This window comes from Amblyomma americanum, chromosome 2 (assembly GCF_052857255.1).
Source record: "Amblyomma americanum isolate KBUSLIRL-KWMA chromosome 2, ASM5285725v1, whole genome shotgun sequence".
Lineage (NCBI taxonomy): Eukaryota > Metazoa > Arthropoda > Arachnida > Ixodida > Ixodidae > Amblyomma > Amblyomma americanum.
In genome coordinates, this window is record NC_135498.1 from 91,781,711 (window position 1) to 91,804,177 (window position 22,467).

General features: G+C 46.5%; 1 protein-coding gene and 1 long non-coding RNA gene across 2 annotated transcripts; both read left to right on the forward strand.

Moving 5' to 3' along the window:
- Positions 1-435: 435 nt before the first annotated feature.
- Positions 436-2,268, forward strand: LOC144118804 (uncharacterized). The gene is made up of 3 exons (XR_013312148.1): positions 436-524; positions 1,430-1,492; positions 2,227-2,268. It is a non-coding gene; the product is annotated as an uncharacterized LOC144118804 (long non-coding RNA).
- A 2,691-nt stretch (positions 2,269-4,959) lies between these two features.
- LOC144119875 (uncharacterized) lies at positions 4,960-16,656 on the forward strand. Its single transcript, XM_077652393.1, has 9 exons — positions 4,960-5,095; positions 6,167-6,316; positions 8,705-8,966; positions 10,078-10,246; positions 10,777-10,919; positions 12,119-12,251; positions 13,347-13,514; positions 15,376-15,501; positions 16,351-16,656. Exons 1-9 carry the CDS (start codon positions 4,960-4,962, stop codon positions 16,546-16,548), a joined length of 1,485 nt encoding a protein of 494 aa, XP_077508519.1. The 3' UTR covers positions 16,549-16,656.
- Positions 16,657-22,467: the final 5,811 nt, after the last annotated feature.

Below are 22,467 nucleotides of genomic sequence, written 5' to 3' on the forward strand. Positions count from 1 at the left end.
GGGAGGCCTCCCGCTCTAGAATAGATCCCGGTATCTATAATGCTGTCGCATTGTACTGCTAAGGGTAGGTTAAGCGTCGTACAAGCTTTTCTTTTCCACACTCAACAACATTGGAATGTGCCGCACTTCTCCCACGGTCGCCTTGGAAACTGATATGTAATACTTTTGTTTCTGAATGAGTCGTACAATGGTGTCAGAATGTCGCCACGCCAACATTCCGCCGTTCTATGGTCGAAACGTCAAGAAACTGTTTCAAACGTTGGTCTACGTCTATACCATAACTGACCGTGCCAAAAAGGTTTGTTTTCGCTGGATTATATAATATGTATGTATTACGTTCATTGCATTCACAAACTCAATCCCTCACGAATTGATTATACAGATGGTTTGCGCGGTAACAAAGACGAAGGCCTGGCAAGTCTGCACGTGCCCCTGACGCTTGCTCAGTTTGCCAGCGAAAAACACGACGAAGAAAAAGTCTGCTCTCTAGCCCTTCTTCTCAGGTTTCGGAGAGCTCGCCATGGGTAAGTTTAGCAAGTTCGCTGAAACCCGCCGTTGACCGGTACAGTTCTGTACCGGAGAAGAACTACAGATGAGGCGAGACAGCTAAAGGCGATCATTTTCGGCTCGTCGGGCTGTTTATGAGCAGTTCTTGCAAAGAAGTGCTATTCATAACCACGGGAGTGTCCACCGGCGTGGCCTGTGTGGAGAGCATCGTCTCTAAAGGAGCAGATGCAGTTCATAAATCTGCGAACGTATATGACGACAGTGCTATAGTTGCGGGAGAGACATTCTACGTGGAGTTTGGAACAACGTGGTTTCGTCCGTTGGCGGCGCTCTTCACTGCCTTAGTCATGCAGCTGCCTATAATTCATGTGTTGGACAGTGGCCACATATGCAGAGCGTGATCAAAGTAACCTTGTTTGCACCACAAGTGAAAGCGGTCGTCAAAGTGTCTGAGCTTTCGGGCCAGCAATCTACAGTTGCACAGTAAAGAGCGACTGCGTGGCGGCACGCTCACGGGTGGCAGGCACCGCGATCAACTTGAGAGCTAGAGAAAAATTGAGGGTGTTATAACCCGGTGGCGTCGCGGAGCTAGATCCGCGTGGGCTGGGGCGAGAACGCGCTAATGGGAGTATTTCGTGATTTGATTGGTTATCGTCTGTGAGGCCATTGTTAGTGGGTAGCGAGACATGCGGTGGCCAGTCATTACCCGGCCTTATATATGTAGGAGTGGAGACAGCCCTGCGGTTCTAATGCACAGTATCTGAATGTCCGACGGAGCACAGCTACGGTTGCATGTTTCCTTTGCGTTCAAGGCGTGTCTTCTTAATACTGAATTTGTTGGCCTCGTTCTCCCCCAAACACGTCACTCACACACGTATACCTAACCGCGTTTGAAAGCCACATGACATGTATTTCCCCGCAGATTCTTCTGATAGCGACCGCACCGCCATGCTTGACCCTTCGGTCTCGGACAATACAGGCGAAGGTGGGCAGTTAACATTACCTGCGAATGCTACCATACGTGGAGGCATATTGACGTTGTGTTTGCGGTTATTTAGCTAATATATTAGCGTATTCTTCATCTTGTCGCTATTATCTTTTTAGGCAGTCATCTTGTTTTGCTAAAGTAGTCCTTTTATGCACTCCATCTAAAAATTTCTTGCAGGCATTTTCTGTACCGCGGCCACGTAATTTATGGTTCAGAATGGTATATACATACCTGGGTGAGCGTGAAACGGCTTAAAATATGAGAGCATAACATAACAATAAAAGTAATTAAAACAACAAAATTACCAACAAAAATAGGATTACTAGAGCAAATTAAGGGTACCGTTCGCTGGTATGTAGTTAGACGTGTTAGAAAGCACCGTACAAAAATAAAAAGTAAAACTAACGCTGAATACTTTCTTTTGATACTGCTCTATTCGAACTCTCATCAATCATGTACAGCGTTGTTCAAAAGCATTCAAGCTACAGAGCTCGCGATTGAACCGTGTAGCCGAGTAGTTGCGGTCAACCCGAAGTTCAGAATCTCCGCACAAGGAGGCAGACGATTTTCCTCACTTCTGCGAAGTTTTCGAGCTTGTGGCCAAAAGAATTTTTAATAAAGCTGTGCGTTTTGCGGTGCCAAGCTATCGCATACGACACGGGCTGCTATGTCGCTCGCTTATAAGGCTGGCATTGTAACCTGCTTAATTTTATTTCTTAATTTTCGTAAAGACGATGGCCCTGAGACGTCCTCAATCGTCACTCCATTCAAGGGTAAGAAGCTTACTTGAAAATACAAGGCTACTCACAATTCCAGGTCAATATCTACCACCCAACGGCATGCGCCAGAATCACCCTCATTTACTTTCTTTTAAACCAGCTCTTGTTTAGAACGTGAAGGAGGAAGTTGTAAACTGTCCACGCATCATGTTCCGATGCTGCCTGCCCTTCTCGAGCTCACTGGACTCACACAAGACGCAACCGTCGGGGATCGGAAAGAATGGCGAATTGGTTTGCCAAGACGCATTGGTCAGTGTAAATAAGTACGAGCGCAAAAACACTTTCCCCTCTGTAATTATTTTTCTGTATCGTGCGTGGCACTGACATTTTAAACAACAGTATATGAAGATTACTTGTTACACGAAATTCAGTGTGGAGCGCCGACTTTCTCCTATGCTATCATTTCATTTTGCTTAACGAAGCAGCTGTAGCCGACTGCAGAGAAAAGCAGCGTTTTACGAATTGAGCGGTTGGGAAAAGTCGAAAGTGAACTTAATCCCTGCGGAGTCTCTTTGGCCAAGGCCGCAAAGCGAACTGCCCGTAGCAGTGAAAAAGTGCTGCACAAAGGTGTTTGCAGTTCAAGAAAGCATGCCACTAGGCCAATTGGTGAATGCCTTCTCTGTCTTTTCTTCTGTCCCTCCTCCCTCATAGCCTGAGTAGCTATGGGACGTTAAACCCTGACAAACCGTAAAGCATAAACCATAAACCACCTTCTGCCCTTCGCCTAGTAGTAGTAGTAGTAGTAGTTTTCGTGCTGAGTTCTTCACAACAGGTGTTTGCACTTTTCAGAAAGGCCAGTAGCGCATGTGCTTCGGTCTCCCTCACCGTCGGACTCCCTGAAGAAAATTTTATCTTGAGCGAGATTTGGCGTGGCACTGCATTCATGACGTGTGTTGGCAACGATGACGCTTTCGGCTGGTCATTGACGTGATGGTTAAATCCGATTTGGATGAGATGGTTAGCCGATCTATTCCGCCAACCTTTGACAAAGCGCCCCGAATTCACATCACAACTCAGAAATTGAAGCACGGCAGCAAGCGAAAGTACCGTCGTGTAGCTGGTTAGGATAGAACTGCCATATTTGTTTGCGTTGTGCAGTGTTGCCAGACACGTAACTTTTTATGGCTTTGCGAGTACTAACGCATTTTACTGTAATACAGTCATGCCTTGTACCACGCTCTCTCACCTTTGTACAGTGGCCACATTGTAAGTACACAGAACTTAATAATTTTGTTGCCTCGGTAGCTTTCGCAGACGAGCATGAAAAAAATTACGAAGTGGCCTAGTGCATAACATGCATACGTGCTCAGGAGAAGCAAAGGAATTCTGCAAAACTACTAAGATGGATTGCATGGCAATCTTTTAACGGCAGAAAAATTGAACTCAAACGAACGGTTACATCTAATTTGAGTGGAATGAGGAAAAAGGGGGATTTGAGTGTATTATCTGACACACCATTTGTGACTATTCACGCTTTTTGAAAAGTCAGCACTGTAGGTGCTTTTGACGTCTTAGGGCTGTTTTCGTGAACATATTTCCTTTTCTTTATCGCACTAAGGGCTTCCGAAACACGCTGAGTCACTGAACTTTCTCCAATCATCTATCTGCAAAAATCGTCCGCACAACCATCAAGTTGTTCGAATTTTCGGGTCAGCGGTATATATGGAGCGCGATATCGAATCCAAAGAAATGATGAAGTAAACTGCGATATTTCGAGTGGCCCTCTTTACTGAAGGAGTTTATTCGACTTCTTTAGAGCCTGGAAAAGAAACCTTACTGAAAACCCGTAGAGTATCTGGCCTACTTCTGTTACTGATAGAATTTGTCCATCTCTTGCGTATTTTGTAACGTCATGCATCGCTTACCTGCTGCTTTTAGTTTGAGGAAAATCCTATAAACGGTGAGCTATGGCGGTCCTTCACATAGTAGCCTCCGCTGAACTAATTCCGTTCTCTGTTTGCCTCCGCTATACCAAAAATGTTGGACAAAGAAGAGATCTATTTGACACCTTTTGAATACTCTCCACATGCTCCTGGTCACCCAGTTTTTCGTTGCGGCGCTGTCTTGTGTCTGACTGATATTGGCCGTATAATTTCTGTAACTGCGCCCCTAATTTCGTTCTACAGAGGTTCAAACTAGTAACTGGAACTTAAGTCGAATTGTTTTAAAAGTTCTACAGGAAGAACAAAGTATCCTCTAGGTAAAAAGTCAGTAAAGCCTGTCATAGAACGTAATTTTCTTAAAAACTTTTATTTAAAACGTGTATAGGCAGTTCATAGATTTCTGTCTGTAAAGTCTATAGACTCTGTATTGATAGACCATAATGAACAGTGTATAGGCAATACAAATTCTATAGACAGTCTATAGACAATCTATAGATTATGGCCATACATGTTTAGAAGGCTTATTTCTATAGCTATAGACTTCTTTGACTATGAATACAAAAAAAATATATATATATATATAGGAAGGGAGTAGAGTCTATAAGAAATTCATAGACTGTCTATAGACCACTTTTATAAGCGGGAACGACAGTTAAGTTGAAATGAGACAACAGGGCACCTTCCTCAGCGTTGTCGCTTTTTCAGCTTTGTGTGCCCTTAAAAATAATCCAATACACAGACCGGTAGTCTCTACTGTCGGAGATATATGTTCTCAAAACCTCACGCTAACGTTTTTCCTGGCATGCTACTGTCTGCACTCACAGTGCATTCATCGGTCGTTCCTTTTCCCACCAGCTGCACACCGCCGCTGTTCTTCACCATCGCCGGCCTGCTGCTGCTGTTTCTCTTCGGGTCCAACCTGTTCATGTTCGTCAGCGGTAAATGCATTCACGCTATTGTAACACAAGCGCTATACAGCCCGACAGCAGACGCATTTTGAAGCCTGCAGAGCAGCACAGGTCGTAAATGGACCCTCAATTGGCCAGCTCATTGCTCATGCTCAGAGATCCTGTGGGTTACACGGTGTCAGTGCTCAGCGTCCCTTTTAGCAACGTTCACATGGATGCCGACTACCATTCTACACGGGGGTTTTTAAGAATCCTTGGACCGTGCTTTTCCGGCCGCTCTGCTATAATATTTAGGAAGCAGGCAGTTACATGGACGAAGATTGGGCGTAAACAGTTTATAGAATGAACTCGTGTCGTTTAAGAAAAAAAAAATTTGGTGTGACGATAGTGACAGGCTTTTTACAGCCGCCTCACACAGTATGACAGCATGCGGCCCCTGGGTCTGCTACCTTGTCTGCGCATTCTTTTACTTGGCGTTCCTGAATAGATACTCTGCCATTTCGAGAGCGTCAGAGCGGACGCCTTGAACGATGCAGTTAAGAGAAAACAACGCAAGGCTAAAGAAAGAGGAAAACATTACTTGACGGGCAAATCTTGTGTGGTGAAATAGCAAGCTTTAGCATAAAATTGCACGCGGACCATGTTTCTAAGTATCAAAACTCGCACCTGTTTTTTACATATTTTTATTTTTATGATAAATTCGGCTTACGAAAAGCATTCTTTCACTGTGGGTTTCTAAACACTCGTTTTCGGTCGCACGAATCGTCTAGTTACGTCATACTTTGTTAGTCATCAGTCACATAGTAATAAGGCGAGTTGTTAGTAGCGCTCCTCCCGTTATCTTCATTATCCGTGTTATTAGCTCCGCTGTGGCCATGTGCAGATTATAGGCCTTAAACCAATGTTCCTAGCAGCACATACTAATAAAGTCGTACGAAAGTTTGAAAGGAATCGAATGCCATTATTTTAAAAGAAATTCGGGGTATTAATGACGCGGTGAAACAGTCGCTCTGTTCAGCACCGGCGCCCCTTGGCATGTAGTACACGCGTCATGTAGTACATAGCAGCAACTACAAACTCTCGTTGGCTGCGACGCCGCAGCGAACGTGGGAAACGCGCCCAGCTTGGAATTCACAGCCGAGCCCGAGGTGGCGGTGATCGTCACGAAGAACGGTGTGCCTAGCATCGCCGTACGAGCGGAGGAGGACCCCGTAGAAGCAACCCGGGAGACAGCAGCCACGAAGAGGCGAGGTAGGCTTCTCGGCAAGCTTCTAGGAAAGTTGCTTCACAACGCCTACTTTGCGCAGCTGCACAAGGTTATGCGCCAGTTGGACGCCTTCTCTTTGGAAGCTTTTGAGCTTGAAGTGCGCATCGGAGGCACCGAGGTCGCAGGGTGACGCATCTCCCTGGTAACTGGTGGTTAAGCACAAGAGGGAAAAACAAATCATTTACCGCTTGAAACGTGGAAAATCCAGCGGTAGAGTTACTAATTCAGACCAGCAAGCAAACGAATGCGCCATGTGAGCGTGTGGGATTGTGTATCTACAAGACAAACACTGCGCGTGTGTTCGTGCGTGTCGGCACGAAAGAACTGAGCCGACAAGTTCTTGTCAGTGGGCAGGTCCAACGTAGTATTCACGAAAGCCTAGATGTTTTCTTGAAGCTCAAAAGAATTTATTGTCGCAGCGAACCAGCCACCATACATTGCATTGGCTGTCGCCTGCTCTAAGACACCAACGGCAAAAATTGTCACTCTTTGATTCATTCCTCTCCTCTTGAAACGTGGCGTGGATGGATCTCTCTGCTTATAAGTGAACAAAGCGCGATATTCATATTATTCATATAACTGAACTTTTTCCAGTGTGTAATCCATTTCTATAATGCCAAGGCTATTAAATCTTCCAGGCTAAGGCTTCTGGGTGCTTAGTGCTAAGAAATGCTAAGTACACAATCATGGATAAAACACACAGGAAGACTTGGGCGAAGGACACGCACACACATTGTCGCAAATTTCCATCACGTACTTGTGATGTGCGTGTGATGTGGCTTAATTTGTAACTTAGTATTGTGATAAATTAGTGGAGTTACCTAGAGACGTTCTAATTAGTGATATACGGTTTAGAGTAACATTATCTGTGTATACTGCTGTGTGGAAGAGCTACCGACTAGAATGTGAAAACTGTTGTGGTAGTTGAGATAAAGGCACAAATTAAGAACAGAGGATATTGACTGTATGTGAAGAGAAACTGCTGAAGGGAGCCACTAACGTGGTCGCGCCATGCCTTTAAAGGCTGGGCTAAGATGTCCTCGTGATTTGTTAATGCGAAAGCTTAAGGCTCCCGTTGTGCAGAAAATCTGGCGTCGTCGGCGTTGGCGTTGTGAGCGAAAAATCCACGGACCTGGGTGGGCCACCCACGTGACTTTGTGGTGTCATCACAAGCTGCCCACCGGATTGTGAGCAATGTGACTACCATGGCAGTGGCATTTAAGATAATGACTGGTCGCAAGGGGTTTCTCTGGAAGAGCAATGTGGGTCTTATAGGCCCCACCGGTGGCAGCATGCACCTGCCATCTCAGGGCAGTGGCGCATGCTTAGCCGCTGCACTACTGCGCCGGGAGTGATATGAAGGCTCCCATGGTTCCATGAACGTAAAGTCGAGAATGGCCACCTACGCATATATAGCCATTAACCCATTAACGCTATCACGTCACGCCCTTAAGATGGAGCTGGAGTGTACTCTCCAATTTTTCTTGGGAGTTTCAAAGCCAGGGCTACAGTTAACCGGTATTAGTGGGGTGCTCGTGGCACTCCCATAGTCTTGAGGTCTGAGCGCGGCACGAAGACTTCCCTTAGAAAACTGGTCTATAGACAGTGTGTAGGCTTCTTATAGACTCTATTGCCTTCCTAGAGATATTTATCTTCGTCTATTCACAGTCTATAGACTATAGACAAAATTCTACTATAAATGTATGGCCATAAATCTATACATTGTCTATAGACTTTCTATAGGGGTTGTATTGCCTATAGAATGTTTTCTATGAGTTATCTATAGAGGGTCTATAGACTATTTAGACAGGGGTCTATAGACAGTCTATATAGACTGCCTAAAGAATTTTTTGTAAGGATGGTCTAATGGTGAATTCCAATCGTAGGCCCAGAGCGGTCTGCACGCTCTGTGACAGAGCGCCTGAATCGGGCGCAGAGCGCGTGACCAGAAATTGCGAATGGAGTACACTAGCTCTGGCCAGAGCATGCAGGCCAGAGCACGTAGGGCGCCGCTAGCGCCGCTGAAAAAGAACGTGACACAAACTTCCGGCCTGATCCGCCGATTTCGGCGGAGCAGTCCCGACTGCTCCACGGAGCAATCTCGGCGTGGCAACCGCTCCCTGTCTACGATTGGAAGACGCGATCCGTGCCTCAGATCTGCGTTTGGAATACAGTTGCTCCGAAAAGAGCAGGAAACGTTGCTCCAGAAGTGCTCTAACTCTGCGATTGGAAGTCACCATAGCATTCGGTCTAGTATGTCTACAGAGTCCAGTGAATGCTCTCTGACGTTCCCCATGGTGCTTGGCGACTCCACCCATGCTTACCTGCGCTCTGGCCTGGCAAATTCTGACAGATACTGCATGGCTTTGCAGCAGTTCCCCAGGGTGACATAGTGCGCGTCGACGGCCCGAAGCTGCTCCCCGGCCGGTCTCTGGTGTGCGTGCTGGGCAGTCGGGTCCAGGAGTACGGCGTGACGAGGCTGGACGGCCTCTGCGACGTGGTCTTCGTGCCCTTCTACGCACTGCCCAAGGGCGGCGACACTCTCCTGAACGACGGCCACAGGATCACGCAGGAGGTGCTGGAGGCGGCCGCCAAGTCGGCCACGACCACCTACGGCATCCACGTGCCACTCGGGTATGCGAGGATGCATTGTCGGTCTCTGCGACATGCGGAGGCCACCGAGAAAGACAAAGCCAGGAAGAAACTTAACGTCGCTGTTTTAATGGGGTTATAAAGGAGCTTTAAAGAGACGCTGGGGATGAATTGAAGTTGGCCTGCATCGATAAATTATCGCGTCCTTATGAAAAACGCAATAGTTTCACTGGAAGTGCAGCTTTCATAAGCTAGAAAAGATGAGAACTGAACACAGGAATCTCCATCACCGGCAGTTTTTGCAAGCTAACAGAAGGGGCGCCTTGAGACACTTTTTTTTTTCGATGCGTATCCCCAGTTGCAAACGCTGATTACGCAGTGTTTTTCGGTCCCGCCGTCACGGGTATCGTTCACACAAAGCATGTGTTGAGACAGAGTGACGTTCGTGTGGCCACACCACCTAGTAGGGAGGAGCATTAGTGAAGGGAACGAATTCTCTAGATGTTGTCTTGCAAGCGCTGGCAGTGCATACGCCGATCTCTGCGAGCTCAGTTTGTCGACATAGTTGCCACGCGGTGGCTTCGGTTGCAATCGAACTGCGCTTCCAATGCTGAGATGGGAGATTTAAAACCATTGTACTGAATTTATCTGAACTCTTGGAATCCAAATGATTCTTGTTTTTAAGTAGTACATATTTGCATATATCATGATTACACGCGCGTATATTGACATGAATGTAGATCGGCGACGACTGTTTTAGAAATTCAATGTGTTTCCATCTTGCTACACACTACGTGATTCGTTCATCGATAGAAGTCGATTCTAATGATTTCAACCAGAAGTTTGGAGAAAGGATTCGGTTTATACCCTTTGTAAATACAGCAACCAAATAGACGTATGTTAATGACAGATACGCTGTTCACAGCTACTAGAGTTTGGGTTGGTTACAATGTGGGGCGCCATTAAATGCATTAAGTTTCCATTTGGTGCTTTGGATTCATTAGGCGCGAAATAAATAGATGCACGGCATCGTAACCTTAAGTACTGCGAATACTTGATTACGAGGTATCGATAAATAATATACGTATAATGCTTGAATTAATCTCGACGCCACTACGTTTCTGGCTGGGCTTTGTTACTGTGCATGTTACAGAAAAGTTTCTCAAGTTATGACCGACCTGAAACAAAAGAGTGCCCTGCAGAGGATGAAAAACTACTGGATGAAAAACAACATTTACCACTACGGGGTGCTAGACCTGCACGTCGGGAAAAATGGTACCACGGCCTCCGACGCAGCGGGACGAGTCTTCGCCCTGCTCAAGGCAAGTTTCATAACCCTTGATAAGCCTCGAATTTTGCTATGTAGACCATACTAACGCTGTTCGTCACTTAGCTCAGACATCGAGGCTTCTTACAGGACGACAGCATAATTTTTGAATAAGAGTAACAAAAAAACTGTGGCAAAGTTCTTTAGCTAACAAGTCAGTGCTATTCGGGTATCTACAATAGGTGCGAAGATCGATAATATTATACGCTTTCAGGTGTTTCAAGCTTCCTCTTTTGCGCGCATAACCTTAAGCTAAGATCTGTAGTACCCGCATGCACAAGATTTTAATGCTCGCGTATATTTTAGAGTATGTAGGATTTAGCACCCCAAAACTGCACTCGGATTATGATAGACACCTTAGTGGAAGACGCCGGATTAATTTAGACCCCCGTTGGATTCCTTAACGTGCACATGTCTTTACTTTAAATTCTTATACTTAATGTCTGTGCAGTAGTCGGACATTCTCCCCGCACTGACTCATTTGATTTCTCATCTTGCTTACGTCTACTTTTTCCGTCACCTTAGGAATTCAGACACGCACAGAACAATATCCGTCGGGAATCAGAAGTTGCCTCGAAACACCACAGAGCGGCATACGTCGTTTTGGGGGTCCGTTCGCTCTTGGCAACCAACGGCCAGCTCTTCGAAACCCTCGAAGGGCACGCACGGTACGGAATGCTTGGGCACGTTGCAGCCATAATTTGCGAGTTTAAATAACTTAAGCAGGCAAACAATGCACTCTCACTTCCCTGACTCGCTTAATTTGAATTTCCCATTCTTCCTCACTCACGGCCTGGTCTCATAAACACCAACTGTATGAAAAAGTCCACCTTAAAGGTGCACTAAAGAGGAATCTGAACTCTTCTATTTACCGCGGGAACTCGATCTACACGTTACGAGCATTCTTAGAAACTTCGAATTATTGTCCTTTGTGGCCGATTTCCCTAATTTAATCGGATTAAACGACCGGGCTCCCGCCTTTTTTTTTTTTTTTGAACCCAACGCTGAAGGTAGGAGGAGTCAACCAACGCGCGGAATGCCTATAAGCCAGTCCCGTGGCGGCCTGCCGCTCTGCCTTCGACAGAGTGATACGTAAATCAGAGTCCATGCTTATTTTTATTTCAGTGGGCCTAATTTGCAGCTATGTTCTCTGCGACTGAAGCTATATTTATTCACAGCAACCTAAAAACAAAATAAAAGCGAAAGCGAAGCCGCGACTGGAATGGCACTCCAAGCGCGTTGGTTGACTCCTCCTACCTTCAGCGTTGAGTTCAAAAAAGGTGGGAGCCGGGACGTTTATTCCGATTTAAATTACGGAAATCGGCCGCACAGTACAATCATTACAAGTTTCTAACAATGCTGGGAACGTGTAGCCCGAGTTCCCGCTGTAAAAAGACGAGCTCAGATTCCTGATTTGTGCACCTTTAAGAATGAACTCTGCATAATGCGAGGAGATTTTTGGTCCTCTTCGAGTTTAATTTACTGAGAGCGCCCCCCTTACACAAATGGTCTATAGGCAGTCTGTAGACTTTATAACTTTTAGACTCTTCTGCCTCCCTATAGATATTTTTGTCTATTTATAGTATATACTGTCTATAGAAAAAAGTCTCCTAAAAATGTATGGCCATAAATCAATACATTGTCTTTAGACTGTCTGTAGGATTTGTATTGCCTACAGACTGCTTTCTCTAGGGAGTGTGTATAGAAAGTTTATAGACTTTATAATTTTTGTAAGGGAGGCCTTTACTAAGGACTTTAAGAGTACGTGCCTCACTTCTGGTGCCAACTTACGGTATGTGAGTGGTGTTGTTAATAACCCCAGCGAAGAGAAAGTGTATAACTGGTGCCCTCTTTTTCCAATCAACAGGTCGTTTGTGGTCAGCGCTTTCATATTTCGCACACACATCAGCGACAGTGAAGCGTCGACGCCTCATTACGGATGCAAGGTCAACGGCCCTGCACCGTACAAGATTAAGAACAGCAAGCATTTCATGGGAACGGTGAGGCTGCCGGCCTTAATGCCGTTTAGGCTGTACTCTCGACTGTGATGCCGAAAAAGAAATTTAATGTCCTTATCAGACAATGTTCAGTGCTTTCGATGGATGATACGGTGGATCTCTTCAGTGTACTAACAAAATAGGATCACATCGTTCATAAATAAAGGAAGCTGTTTTCATGTTTTTTTTAAGTCTCACTTCGTTTATAATAAAAGCAAGCTTTTTTACGTGATCGTGCTTTTTTTTTGTACGGTCCTAAACATCTCACAATCGGGTGCTTAATAGCAGCCGAGTCTTGATTGTGGGTAGTTTTCATAGAGACTGCAAGGTTTACAAGTTATCTCTAACGGATGAATTGAATTTCAGTACGAGCATTCTAACCTTATTTTAATTTGCCTATTTTTTTTATTGATGAGGGATAGCTGTGCTGCCTTTAACGATGCGATAGGAGACAAAACAATCAGACATAATAGATCCAACGACGTCGTTCAATTTTGTAACTGTGAGAATCTCTGCCTCAGAAACTTAAAATCACGGCTGCTTGAAGCGAACTGTACTTGTAAAGATTTCGAGTGGGGCTAGATTGATTTGGGAAAGCGTTTTTTTTTTCATAGTACATGAAGCATATGAATGCATAAGAAAAAAAATATCTGGGCAGAAAGTCGTTCGATGGTTTACCAGTGAAATGGGGAAAATATGGAAAATAAATTTTAACCACTATTTCTATCAGGGCATTACCTTTCATCCTGCAGCATTCAGCATTGTACCTGTGGCAAATCGGTTTGTTTTGCTTCTTAAAATACGTTTTCCTTCGCATTATCACATTGTGAATATTTGGGCTTTGTAATTTCTTACTGTGCGCGGTCTAATTTTTGCAAATTAATTTGTGCTAAACGGCTAGGACCCTTCGGGTACATATATCTTGGATTTATATTTTGTGCCCAAAACAAACGTTGTCGCTTGGGACTCTAATTATCCTCCTCGCACATTACTAGACATCGTCTTTGCCGCCATGAGGAGAAGCAAAAACAAGCACGCAAGTGACTCATTTAAAGGTCGCCACGCCGCGGGGCTCAGTTGGGTTTCCCTTTCCTGCAGGCAGATGCGGTGTCCTATGCGAGGAAGTTCAGCTGGGCCAGAAACACAACCCTGGCTGTCTCGTTCACCCTCTGCACGCGCCGCTACCGGCCACAGAAGGCGCTGCACATCGGCGCCGAATGCAGCAGGGACGCCAAGAGGAAGACGACGGCGATCACATCGTCGGCCGTGAGTAAAGCTGCGTGGAGAGCGGGAAGTGAGATCCACGCAAGGCTGCCTTGTTAGCGCGCGTGCCTTATTCAAGCTCACGTATTCTCTACAAGCGCGCTTTAGACAATTATCAACCTGCCGCCGTTTGAGGCTTATATAGTGACTCTGCGTGAGAAACATACAACGCCCGTCTACTTGGTGGCAGTTAGCTGAGAATGGGATGAGAGACACCGTGGTAGCGGGCTCCAAATTAAATTCAGCCGCAGGGGTTCTTCAACGTGTTCTCACATCGCACAGAACAAGGGCGTTCGAGGATTGCGCCTTGATAGAAATGGGGTCGTTAAAGTCCGAAGCCTCGCCCCGCCGCGGTGGCTCAGTGGTTAGGGCGCTCGACTACTGATCCGGAGTTCCCGGGTTCGAACCCGACCGCGGCGGCTGCGTTTTTATGGAGGAAAAACGCTAAGGCGCCCGTGTGCTGTGCGATGTCAGTGCACGTTAAAGATCCCCAGGTGGTCGAAATTCTTCCGGAGCCCTCCACTACGGCACCTCTCTCTTCCTTTCTTCTTTCACTCCCTCCTTTACCCTTCCCTTACGGCGCGGTTCAGGTGTCCAACGATATATGAGACAGATACTGCGCCATTTCCTTTCCCCCAAAACCAATTATTATTATTATTATTATTATTATTATTATTATTATTATTATTATTATTATTATTATTATTATTATTAAGTCCGAAGCCATGCTCCCCATGGCGGCAGGTCAATGCTTGTCAAATAACTCTCTCGAATAGAAATCGCTAGTTACTTCAGTTGGCGTTGAAGAGACCTTTGCCGTGCAGAAGGCGTAGTCTTGCTGCTGATGATGCTGCGGCTGCTGATGATGTTAATGATAATGACAGGGTTAACGTCCCGAAGCGACTCAGGCTATGAGGGACGCCGTAGTGAAAGATTCCGGATAATATTGACTATCTGAGGTTTTTTAATGTACACTGACATCGCACAGCACACGGGTTTATATAGCGTTTCACCTCCATCGAAATGCGACCGCCTGCGGCCGGGATCGAACCCGCGTCTTTCGGGACAGCAGTCTAGCACCATAACCAGTCAGCCTACGCGGCGTTTTCTTCCGTTCGAGTACCCACATTTATCAGATTTTGTCAACCGCAGAAAATGCACTTTACATCTTACGTTACTTAAAGCTTATTTAACACATGTGACTTTACATCACAGAATGCCAGCGTTATATGAGACTCTCTCCTAGTCAGTCTAATTCAAAACCTCAAGAAAGTGCAACGCATAGTAGCCAGGCGCGTCTTCTAAAATTTTCATGCGAGCATACGGTCATAGATACGCTTAAAACACTGCAATTTCCTTCTTCAGCAGATCGCTGGAGACCTGGCACGCTGAAACTTCATCATTATTCGTGAAGTACCTTATCCTTGATACGACACATTACAACCGTATCAATTTCTGTAGTACTACAGTATCAGCATCAGTTGCAGTTAAAAAATATCAAGTAATTTGCTTGAACGCGTGATTATAATCGCCGCACTGTACAATCACACATTAACCCAAACATTCACTCATTTTTGCTCAAGGATTACTGCACAACGAAACTGCTCACCAGCTGTTGTTCAGAATGCGATACATTATTATATTTTTAAGATAAAAAAGTATGACCCGAATTTTACATATCTTGTAATGAGCACTCATAATTTTATTTTTTATATTATTGTTTTTGTCTAACAAACTTCACATTTTGTTATGAAACTGTGTACGAATCTTTTCTGCCCTCCATCCTGCAACACCATTTACCAAAGAATGGTATTGTAAACTAAATAAATAAAAGACAGCATCTTTTTGCGCTAACATTCGGCAGGTGTGCAGTGAAAGGCCGGACTTCTACGCGAATCAGGCCGTCGACAAGATCCAGCACACGGCCTACTCGTGGCGTAAACCGGACGTCGTGGCCACGTACGACACCGCGGATACGATGCGATGGAAGGCAAGGCGCCCAGCTCACGCACCGCACCTTTTCAAATTTATCCTTTACGGTGCAGCCGTACATTTAGTTGTGTTGGGGCATTAAGAGCAGCGCTCCAAATGAAGGATTTTACATAGCTTTACATTTTACACAGACAAGAGAGCACCTGTGTTTAGCGGTGCTGTAAACAGTGAAAAGCGCAGTGGTACTTCATGCTGGCAAAATTACGTGGTCGTCCACTTCGAGGAATATTGGAAAATAAAAGTTGGGGCATTTTCCACCTCCTCGGCACAAATTAGCAGTTGTCGTTGCGCTCCTGTGCATGTCTCACTGAGGCTCATGATATAAATACGAATAACATATGAATTTCTGCTTAAAAATATCAGAGGGGGCGCCTATGAGGCCTGTCGTAATGAACTTCTCAGGATTATTTTCGAGCTCCTTGGGTTTCAAGTTGGACCGAAATCTCGGAACACGGGCGTTTTCTCACTTGACTTCCATCAAAATGCGACCCCAAAAAGAAGTGTTCCCCTTTCATGCTGCAACCTTGAACAAAGGCTTTGAACGAAGCTTTCAAAACGGCCACGTGTGAACTCAGAAGAAAGCAATTGGCTATGCACCCCTGCACCCCCCCCCCCCCCCGAAAAAAACAAAAACAAGAAGTTCATGGCGCTATTTAAAGGTACCGTTCTTTTTCCTTTCCATCAGCTTGTTAATAATTTTATTTTCGTTACGAAGCGAGAGCGGAAAAAGTGACGGGCCAGGAAAGAGGTCTCGTTTATGTGTGGTATTCCTACATTGTGATTCGTTAGCAACTTGTCCATCTGCCTATTCATATCGTCTCTCTCTTTGCTTCTCTAAACGACGCAGATATGTTCCCTGGAGAAGACCCACCGGCATCTCAAACTGAGCGTCGCACTGTTCGACGCAGAATGCGAAGACTGGCGCGGCATGTGCACCCGACCCAGCACGTCGCACATGAGGGGCTCCGACAGGATGCGCAAACTGCATGCCTTCTTGCGCCAACTCTCTCGTCGGGGCAATAACTCAAGCAGGGCCTGCCCCTAAAGTCGCCATGTACCGAGCGCGTTTGATGTATGCCATGCATCTGGTAGTTTACATATGGAAGCCGCACACTTCATGCGTGCCGCATAGATGCCCATGTCGCCCAATAAAAATCGATGAGCGGATCGACTAACAACAACTCGATCAATACTTATTTATGCATACTTGCGTGTCTGCAACCAATGTGACAAGAATGTGTCATGCGCCGGCTTCTCCGCTAACCTCTTGCTGGCGTCGCTAGTTTTGAACATGTGGCACCTCGTTCTTGCCAGAGCTCTGTTCTTAGAAACATTCCAGGCAATTGTTCAGTTCAGTTCAGTTTATTACCTTAAAAGTCCCCCGGAGGGGCATTACATAAGGTGTCTAAGCTTGTCTAATTGTCTAAGCTCTTCCACGTACTACTTTATTACTATTGCATGGAACAGAAAATAAAAAAATGAAGTAAAGGTAGCGCCGTTGTCTGCAGTGCAAAATACGATCCACCAATGCCTCAGATAACACGAGCCGGTTCCTGATTGTCAACAGGTTGGTATGCAGTATATAGAGGGTGCTCCAAGGAAAGGCCCTCCTGCCTTTATCGTAAACAATGCACACTTTCAAAAGGAAGAACTTGAAGACAGGAGTAGGTAACGAAGACAAAGATTATTTGGAAACTAAGAAAAAAATTTTAGAAAAAAGGGTCCCTGCCCGTGCCACTGGGTATAACGGGATAGTTAATGGATATAAACTATATTGAGACTAGAAAAAGAAAAAATGTGTCCTAGCTCGCTCCACTAAGTACAACGGGCTAGGTAATAGACAAAATTATTGTGGGACAATAAAAAGAACAAAAGATAAAGATAAATACAGAAATACTGAATACAGGAGTAGGTAAAGCGGGAATCCACGGTGACGAAAACATAGAAGGTAGAAGTCCGCCTGTAGTTTTCCCTGGCCACATATTTGGGCGCCAAAATTTTTATATAGTTCTAGCAGTGAACAAGATTAATGAGGGTCTTCTCTCGCTGCATGGTGCTGAGAAGCTAGTGCAGAGAAGCGTTCGCCGTGTACCCTGTTCGACTATTCCCCTCGTATATCTCCGTGGTGCCGAAAATGTCTTTTGTTTGCTTCAAAAGGATATCGTCTCACATCCGGTATATTCCATGGATCTGCCAAGAATCAGACAGTGATCAGTAATGCATGAAAGGTGGACTCACAATACGGGGTGGAAGTTTTGTCAGATGGACAAGTAATTGAATAAGGTAACTATTTCCACTGAAATTCACTTTTTTTTTTGTTCTGACTAACCACTGCGGGTCTGCTAAAGAAAATAGTTCTTCGACTACAAGAAAATGGCCGTGAAAATATTCAAACACTCGCGATATAAAAAGCACTGTACTGGGGAATTTTGTAGCATTCAGCAGCACTTCAGCATTCGGGGAATGACGAGCACCGCTGACTCATGGTTCGCCGAAGAGGAAGTGCAAGGCAGGGCGCGGGGTAGCACGTGCGCTCCGATTCTCGGCAGCCTTACTCGATTCTGGCATTCTGCCTAGCCATCACTGATTGGACTACGCCACTCTTGACTGTTCCTGCCGTTCCTCAGCTACCAGCATTGCCTTCGATGGAGGAGAAAAACGCATTTCCCAAGGAAGCAGGTGAGGGCGTTCGACGGTTAAAGGTACGGGGACATCTTGACGCTGTGACGACGGCGCAACGAAGCAGTCCTGTCCGAAGCCACGAGTGTACAAATTTGTCCCAACTAATTTGTTCTCTTCAGCTTTAGCATTTCGTTTTGTAGCCTTAAATCGATTTTTTTTTTGTTCTAACTGCTGCGCCACCAGAAGGGACGCATCGATTTAGCGTTGACTGCCTGTCGTAAACCGGCAGCGTATAAGATTGCTAGAAAAAAGGCGAAACATGAGTACCGAGTTTAGCATGAGGCTTCTATGCTATCGCATAAGACGCCTGTGTGCTTTTCGATGTCAGCACACGTTATCCTCCGGTGATTGAAATTGATGCGATCCTGCGCCGGTGGTTAAGACCTCCCACCTTTCCGTTCCTTTCCATGCACGTCAGATGAAGCATCACAACGCCGTTTTTGCAAATAGCATTTGGAAGTTGATGAAAGTTGATGAAGACAACGATTTACAAATAATACTGCGAGAGTCTTGCAGTTTATCATGTCTGGTGAATGGCTGCTCCGATGACTGGGTGAGCGACAGGCGTAGCTGTCTGTTCACGCCGCCCTGCGTTCGAATCCCGCTAGCGGCTGTTTGTTAATTTTCTTTTCTTTTTTTTTTGGGGGGGGGGGTCTTAATGGCTTGATAGACCCAGATTGCTCTTCCCGTACACAACCTGCTATGGTTGGCAGGCGGCCGATGTGACGCCGGACGGCGGTTGCCGAGTGTTTGCTCCAACGAGGCTTCTATATGCTATCGCATAAAACGCCTGTGTGCTTTTCCCTGTCAGTGCACGTTAGCCTCCAGCGGTCAAAATTAATGCACAACTCTGGGATGTAAAACTTTCCATGTATAATGGCACGTAAAGTGGATAAGTCTTGGTGTATATTGATGCCAGGATGCATGCAAATCTAGTTATCACACCCCACATTACCAATGAATATGCTTCCTCCTAAGCGCCAACCTCTCTTAGCAGCATTTTTTTCCAGGCTTCAGATATACTATACAAAGCCGCAACAACAGTTTCTTCAATGGAATCAGTGGAAACCTTAAAGGTGGATTAGCGTTCGGCTGTGAAGTAATTACTCATCAGTATACATCTGAGTGTAACCTTACGGTTACAAAGGAAAGGAAAACTTTCCCTTGCAGCCGTTCGGCTGCCTAATGAGCACTGTTGAATAATTACTCCCTAACTCGCATCAGCTTCTATATTGAGAACGTTCGAGCAAATGCCTTCGCTAAGAAGAGATGACAGTGTATTATAAATACCTAACCTACTTGAACCATCCCCTTGCGCTTCCGTGCGTGCACAGGCGAGCGACATGCGGAACCCGGCACACCGCACTCCCACAGCGCGCACTGGAAGCAGCGTGCATCGTCCATCTTGGTGGCTGATGAGCGCCGGCAGGGGTCTCGCAGCGTCTCCTATCTGGGGACCCTCATGCCCCTCTATCTGCTGCCCCTACTCTTCATCGGCTCCGAGGTTCGTCACACGAGCTCCTTTGCTCTCTGTCGCTCTTCCGCTGCGTCATCGTCTCCTGCACGCGTGAGGCGGAGCATTTCCCGTTCACACTCGCCGGGTGCGTGCTCCTTTTGCAGTACGGCGGCCTTCTGTACTGCGTCTGCTTGCCTCTGCTGCTGTGGACCTTCAACGCGCTGCCCAAGCCCGTCACTGCGCTGGTGCACCTCGTCACCTTGCCGCTGCTGGGACTCATGGCACCGGAGGACGTCGCCAGCCAATACCTCGCAGTACGTAGAAGGCTGCGAGGAAGGGGCAAGGGAAGGGTGGCGGGCGCTAATCACATCATTCCCATTATACCTACAAAACCTTGATAATGGCTGCAACATTCCTTACCTTAACGGCTAAGAGTTCTCCAGTCAAGACCCGTTTGGTCTGGTTCGAGATTTTGATGAATGGCTACGTAATGAAATATATAAATATACTTATTGTGCTGACATTGAGCAGGTCCATTAAGAGAAATAAAGATCTAGTTATGGTATACATATGAAAGAAGCAAAGAACCACTGAAACCGAGGAGAGTACTGGGAAGCGCGTTTTTTTTAAACGACGATGCTGATCAGAGTAATCAGTTGGGATTCGAGATAATTTTACAGAAAGCAGAGGCATTAAGGTTGTTACAAGTACCCGCTGGCCTCCAAAGGTCGCCGACCGCGCTGGATGCGCTATTATACCTTTTACTGCTGCCCCTGTGGTTCCTGTTCGGGTTCCTCCGTAGTTTAGCGTTTTAGACAAAGAAACCTTCGCACCACCTATAGGCTTTCGTTCATGCCGCATTAGAGTAAAGCTCGAGATGTGCACTGACAAACCGCGGAGGCAAAGGAAGCAGTAGACACACCTGTCTCCTATGGTTTCGACATTTAGTGTAGAAACAAAGGTTGCTCCTCGAGTTATATGCGTTCGCGTCCACATTTTCCGACACGGCGCACGCAGGCCAATGTACAGTCTTTGCCAAAAGTAGACAGCCCAAGGGGTCCGCTTCTGAGCCCTTCAGCGTGGCTCCTCTTGCATACTCAGGGACCCTAATGTAACGAAGTCGGGAGGAACTTCAGTCCTCAACCCTCACAAGCTTAGGACTGTCAAATGTGCTAAATAGGTCCGCTACACGGCTCGGAAGCGAACCCCTTGGGCTGTATATTTTTGACAAAGACTGTACACGCCTCTGGGAACTACAAGACCACTCAGATGCTCGCCATGTTTAATGTATTCGGCTTGGCAACGTGTTCTGGCTGCCTTACAGGTCGATGTTCTGATCGTCGCGCTGCTGCTATTCCTGGTCGTGGTCATCGACGCCTGGAGCGAACTGGTGAGGAGCCTGGCCCAGGGCGTGTGCGCACGCTTCGGTCTGCAGCGCCGCACGCTCTTCGTCGGCGTGTGCCTGTGCTCCTTCGTAAGCGCGTGGCTCTTCTCGGCCGCCGTGGCATCGGTGGCGTTGGTGTACTTGCTCGACCGCATATGCGTGACCATCTTCAAGAAGAACATGGACCGGCCCCCGGACGTCGCCCACTGCTCGCTTAGGCGCCCGTCGCAGCTGGAGTGGAGCTCTGAACGCCCAGTCCGCGTCGACGACGAGGCCCTCTTTGACCGGCTGACGCAGGTCGTGCTCAGCATGAAGAAGCCCAAGCGTTCGGAGCACCGTCTTAAGACAGGGACCCAGTCTGAGGACAAGGACGCGGTCGTGAACCAGGGTTCCTCTGCCGCCGCCTTGACCCCCGTATCTATCGTCAATACTTCTCCCGAGGTATGTGTTTGTATAGAGTCTTGACTAAATGTGTCTTATTAAGGTCGCGTCAGGCGTTGATTTCGTCGTTGTAGGCAAGGCTAGGGCCGATTAGCAAGCTCATCTGAGCCTCTAGGAGAAGAGGGCGATTACGAGTTAGTATCTCAGAGCGTGAACACCGACGCGTCCTCTACTGATGAGGTCCTTTTTGTAGCCATTGTGATACCTGTAAACAGCATCTGCGATCAAACATAGAAAGACTCAGACGCGCGGAGGAGTCTCACAGGCAACAGCGATATATTGATTTAATTGAAGTGACATAGACGAAGGCAAACTCTGAACCCGGATCTCGGAAACGCCTCAGAAACTGAGCCACGCAGATGAGGGCTTACGAAGCTTACGCAATGAAACGGCGATGCTGCATGATTTGACTGATTCCACAGTGTCTGTCACAACCTGAACTGCATTCCATGTTCAATGCGTGGTGTCGCATGTACTTTTGTGCGGTACCTTTACCTGAGCCGTTACTGCTGGTTTAGTTCATCTTCTTTAGGTGCCTAAATACGCGCCCCATCTGTGCAGGTACATCGACAAATCCCTGAGGCAACTTCTTCGAGTGACGATGTGGAACTTACGGACGCCGGCAAGCCGCAGAGAAGCGGCAAGAACAAAAAGGCGCGTTTTGGTCAGTGGCGCCTGCAGTGGTCCAAAAAGCGTGCACAAGTCAACCCAAAGGTCAGTTGCTGAGTCGCATCAATGAACACCCAAATCAATGTGAAAGGAAAATATTTGTCCATGGTCATTCTAGGTGGAACAGCAAAGAAAGCAACACTCAGAAAAGCGTAGTTTTTTTTTTCTTGTGATTCCTGCAGTGGGGCTCGTGTGGCATTCGCAGATCTGCAGATATCGCATGAATAGATTTCCTCCGCACCCCTCATTGTTTCGAAATGCTAGAGGTGCAACTGAACCTTTCTTGCGGTGCCCCGCATAAAGATTACGCGATCTTGAGAATTTTGAAAATG

Excerpts from the sequence above, each read along its gene's own strand:
- LOC144119875 (XM_077652393.1), top strand. The coding sequence starts at position 4,960 with ATGCTACTGTCTGCACTCACAGTGCATTCATCGGTCGTTCCTTTTCCC. Across the intron at positions 5,096-6,166 it reads CCTGTTCATGTTCGTCAGCG|CGAACGTGGGAAACGCGCCC; the intron begins GTAAATGCATTC and ends GCGACGCCGCAG. Across the intron at positions 10,247-10,776 it reads GAGTCTTCGCCCTGCTCAAG|GAATTCAGACACGCACAGAA; the intron begins GCAAGTTTCATA and ends CCGTCACCTTAG.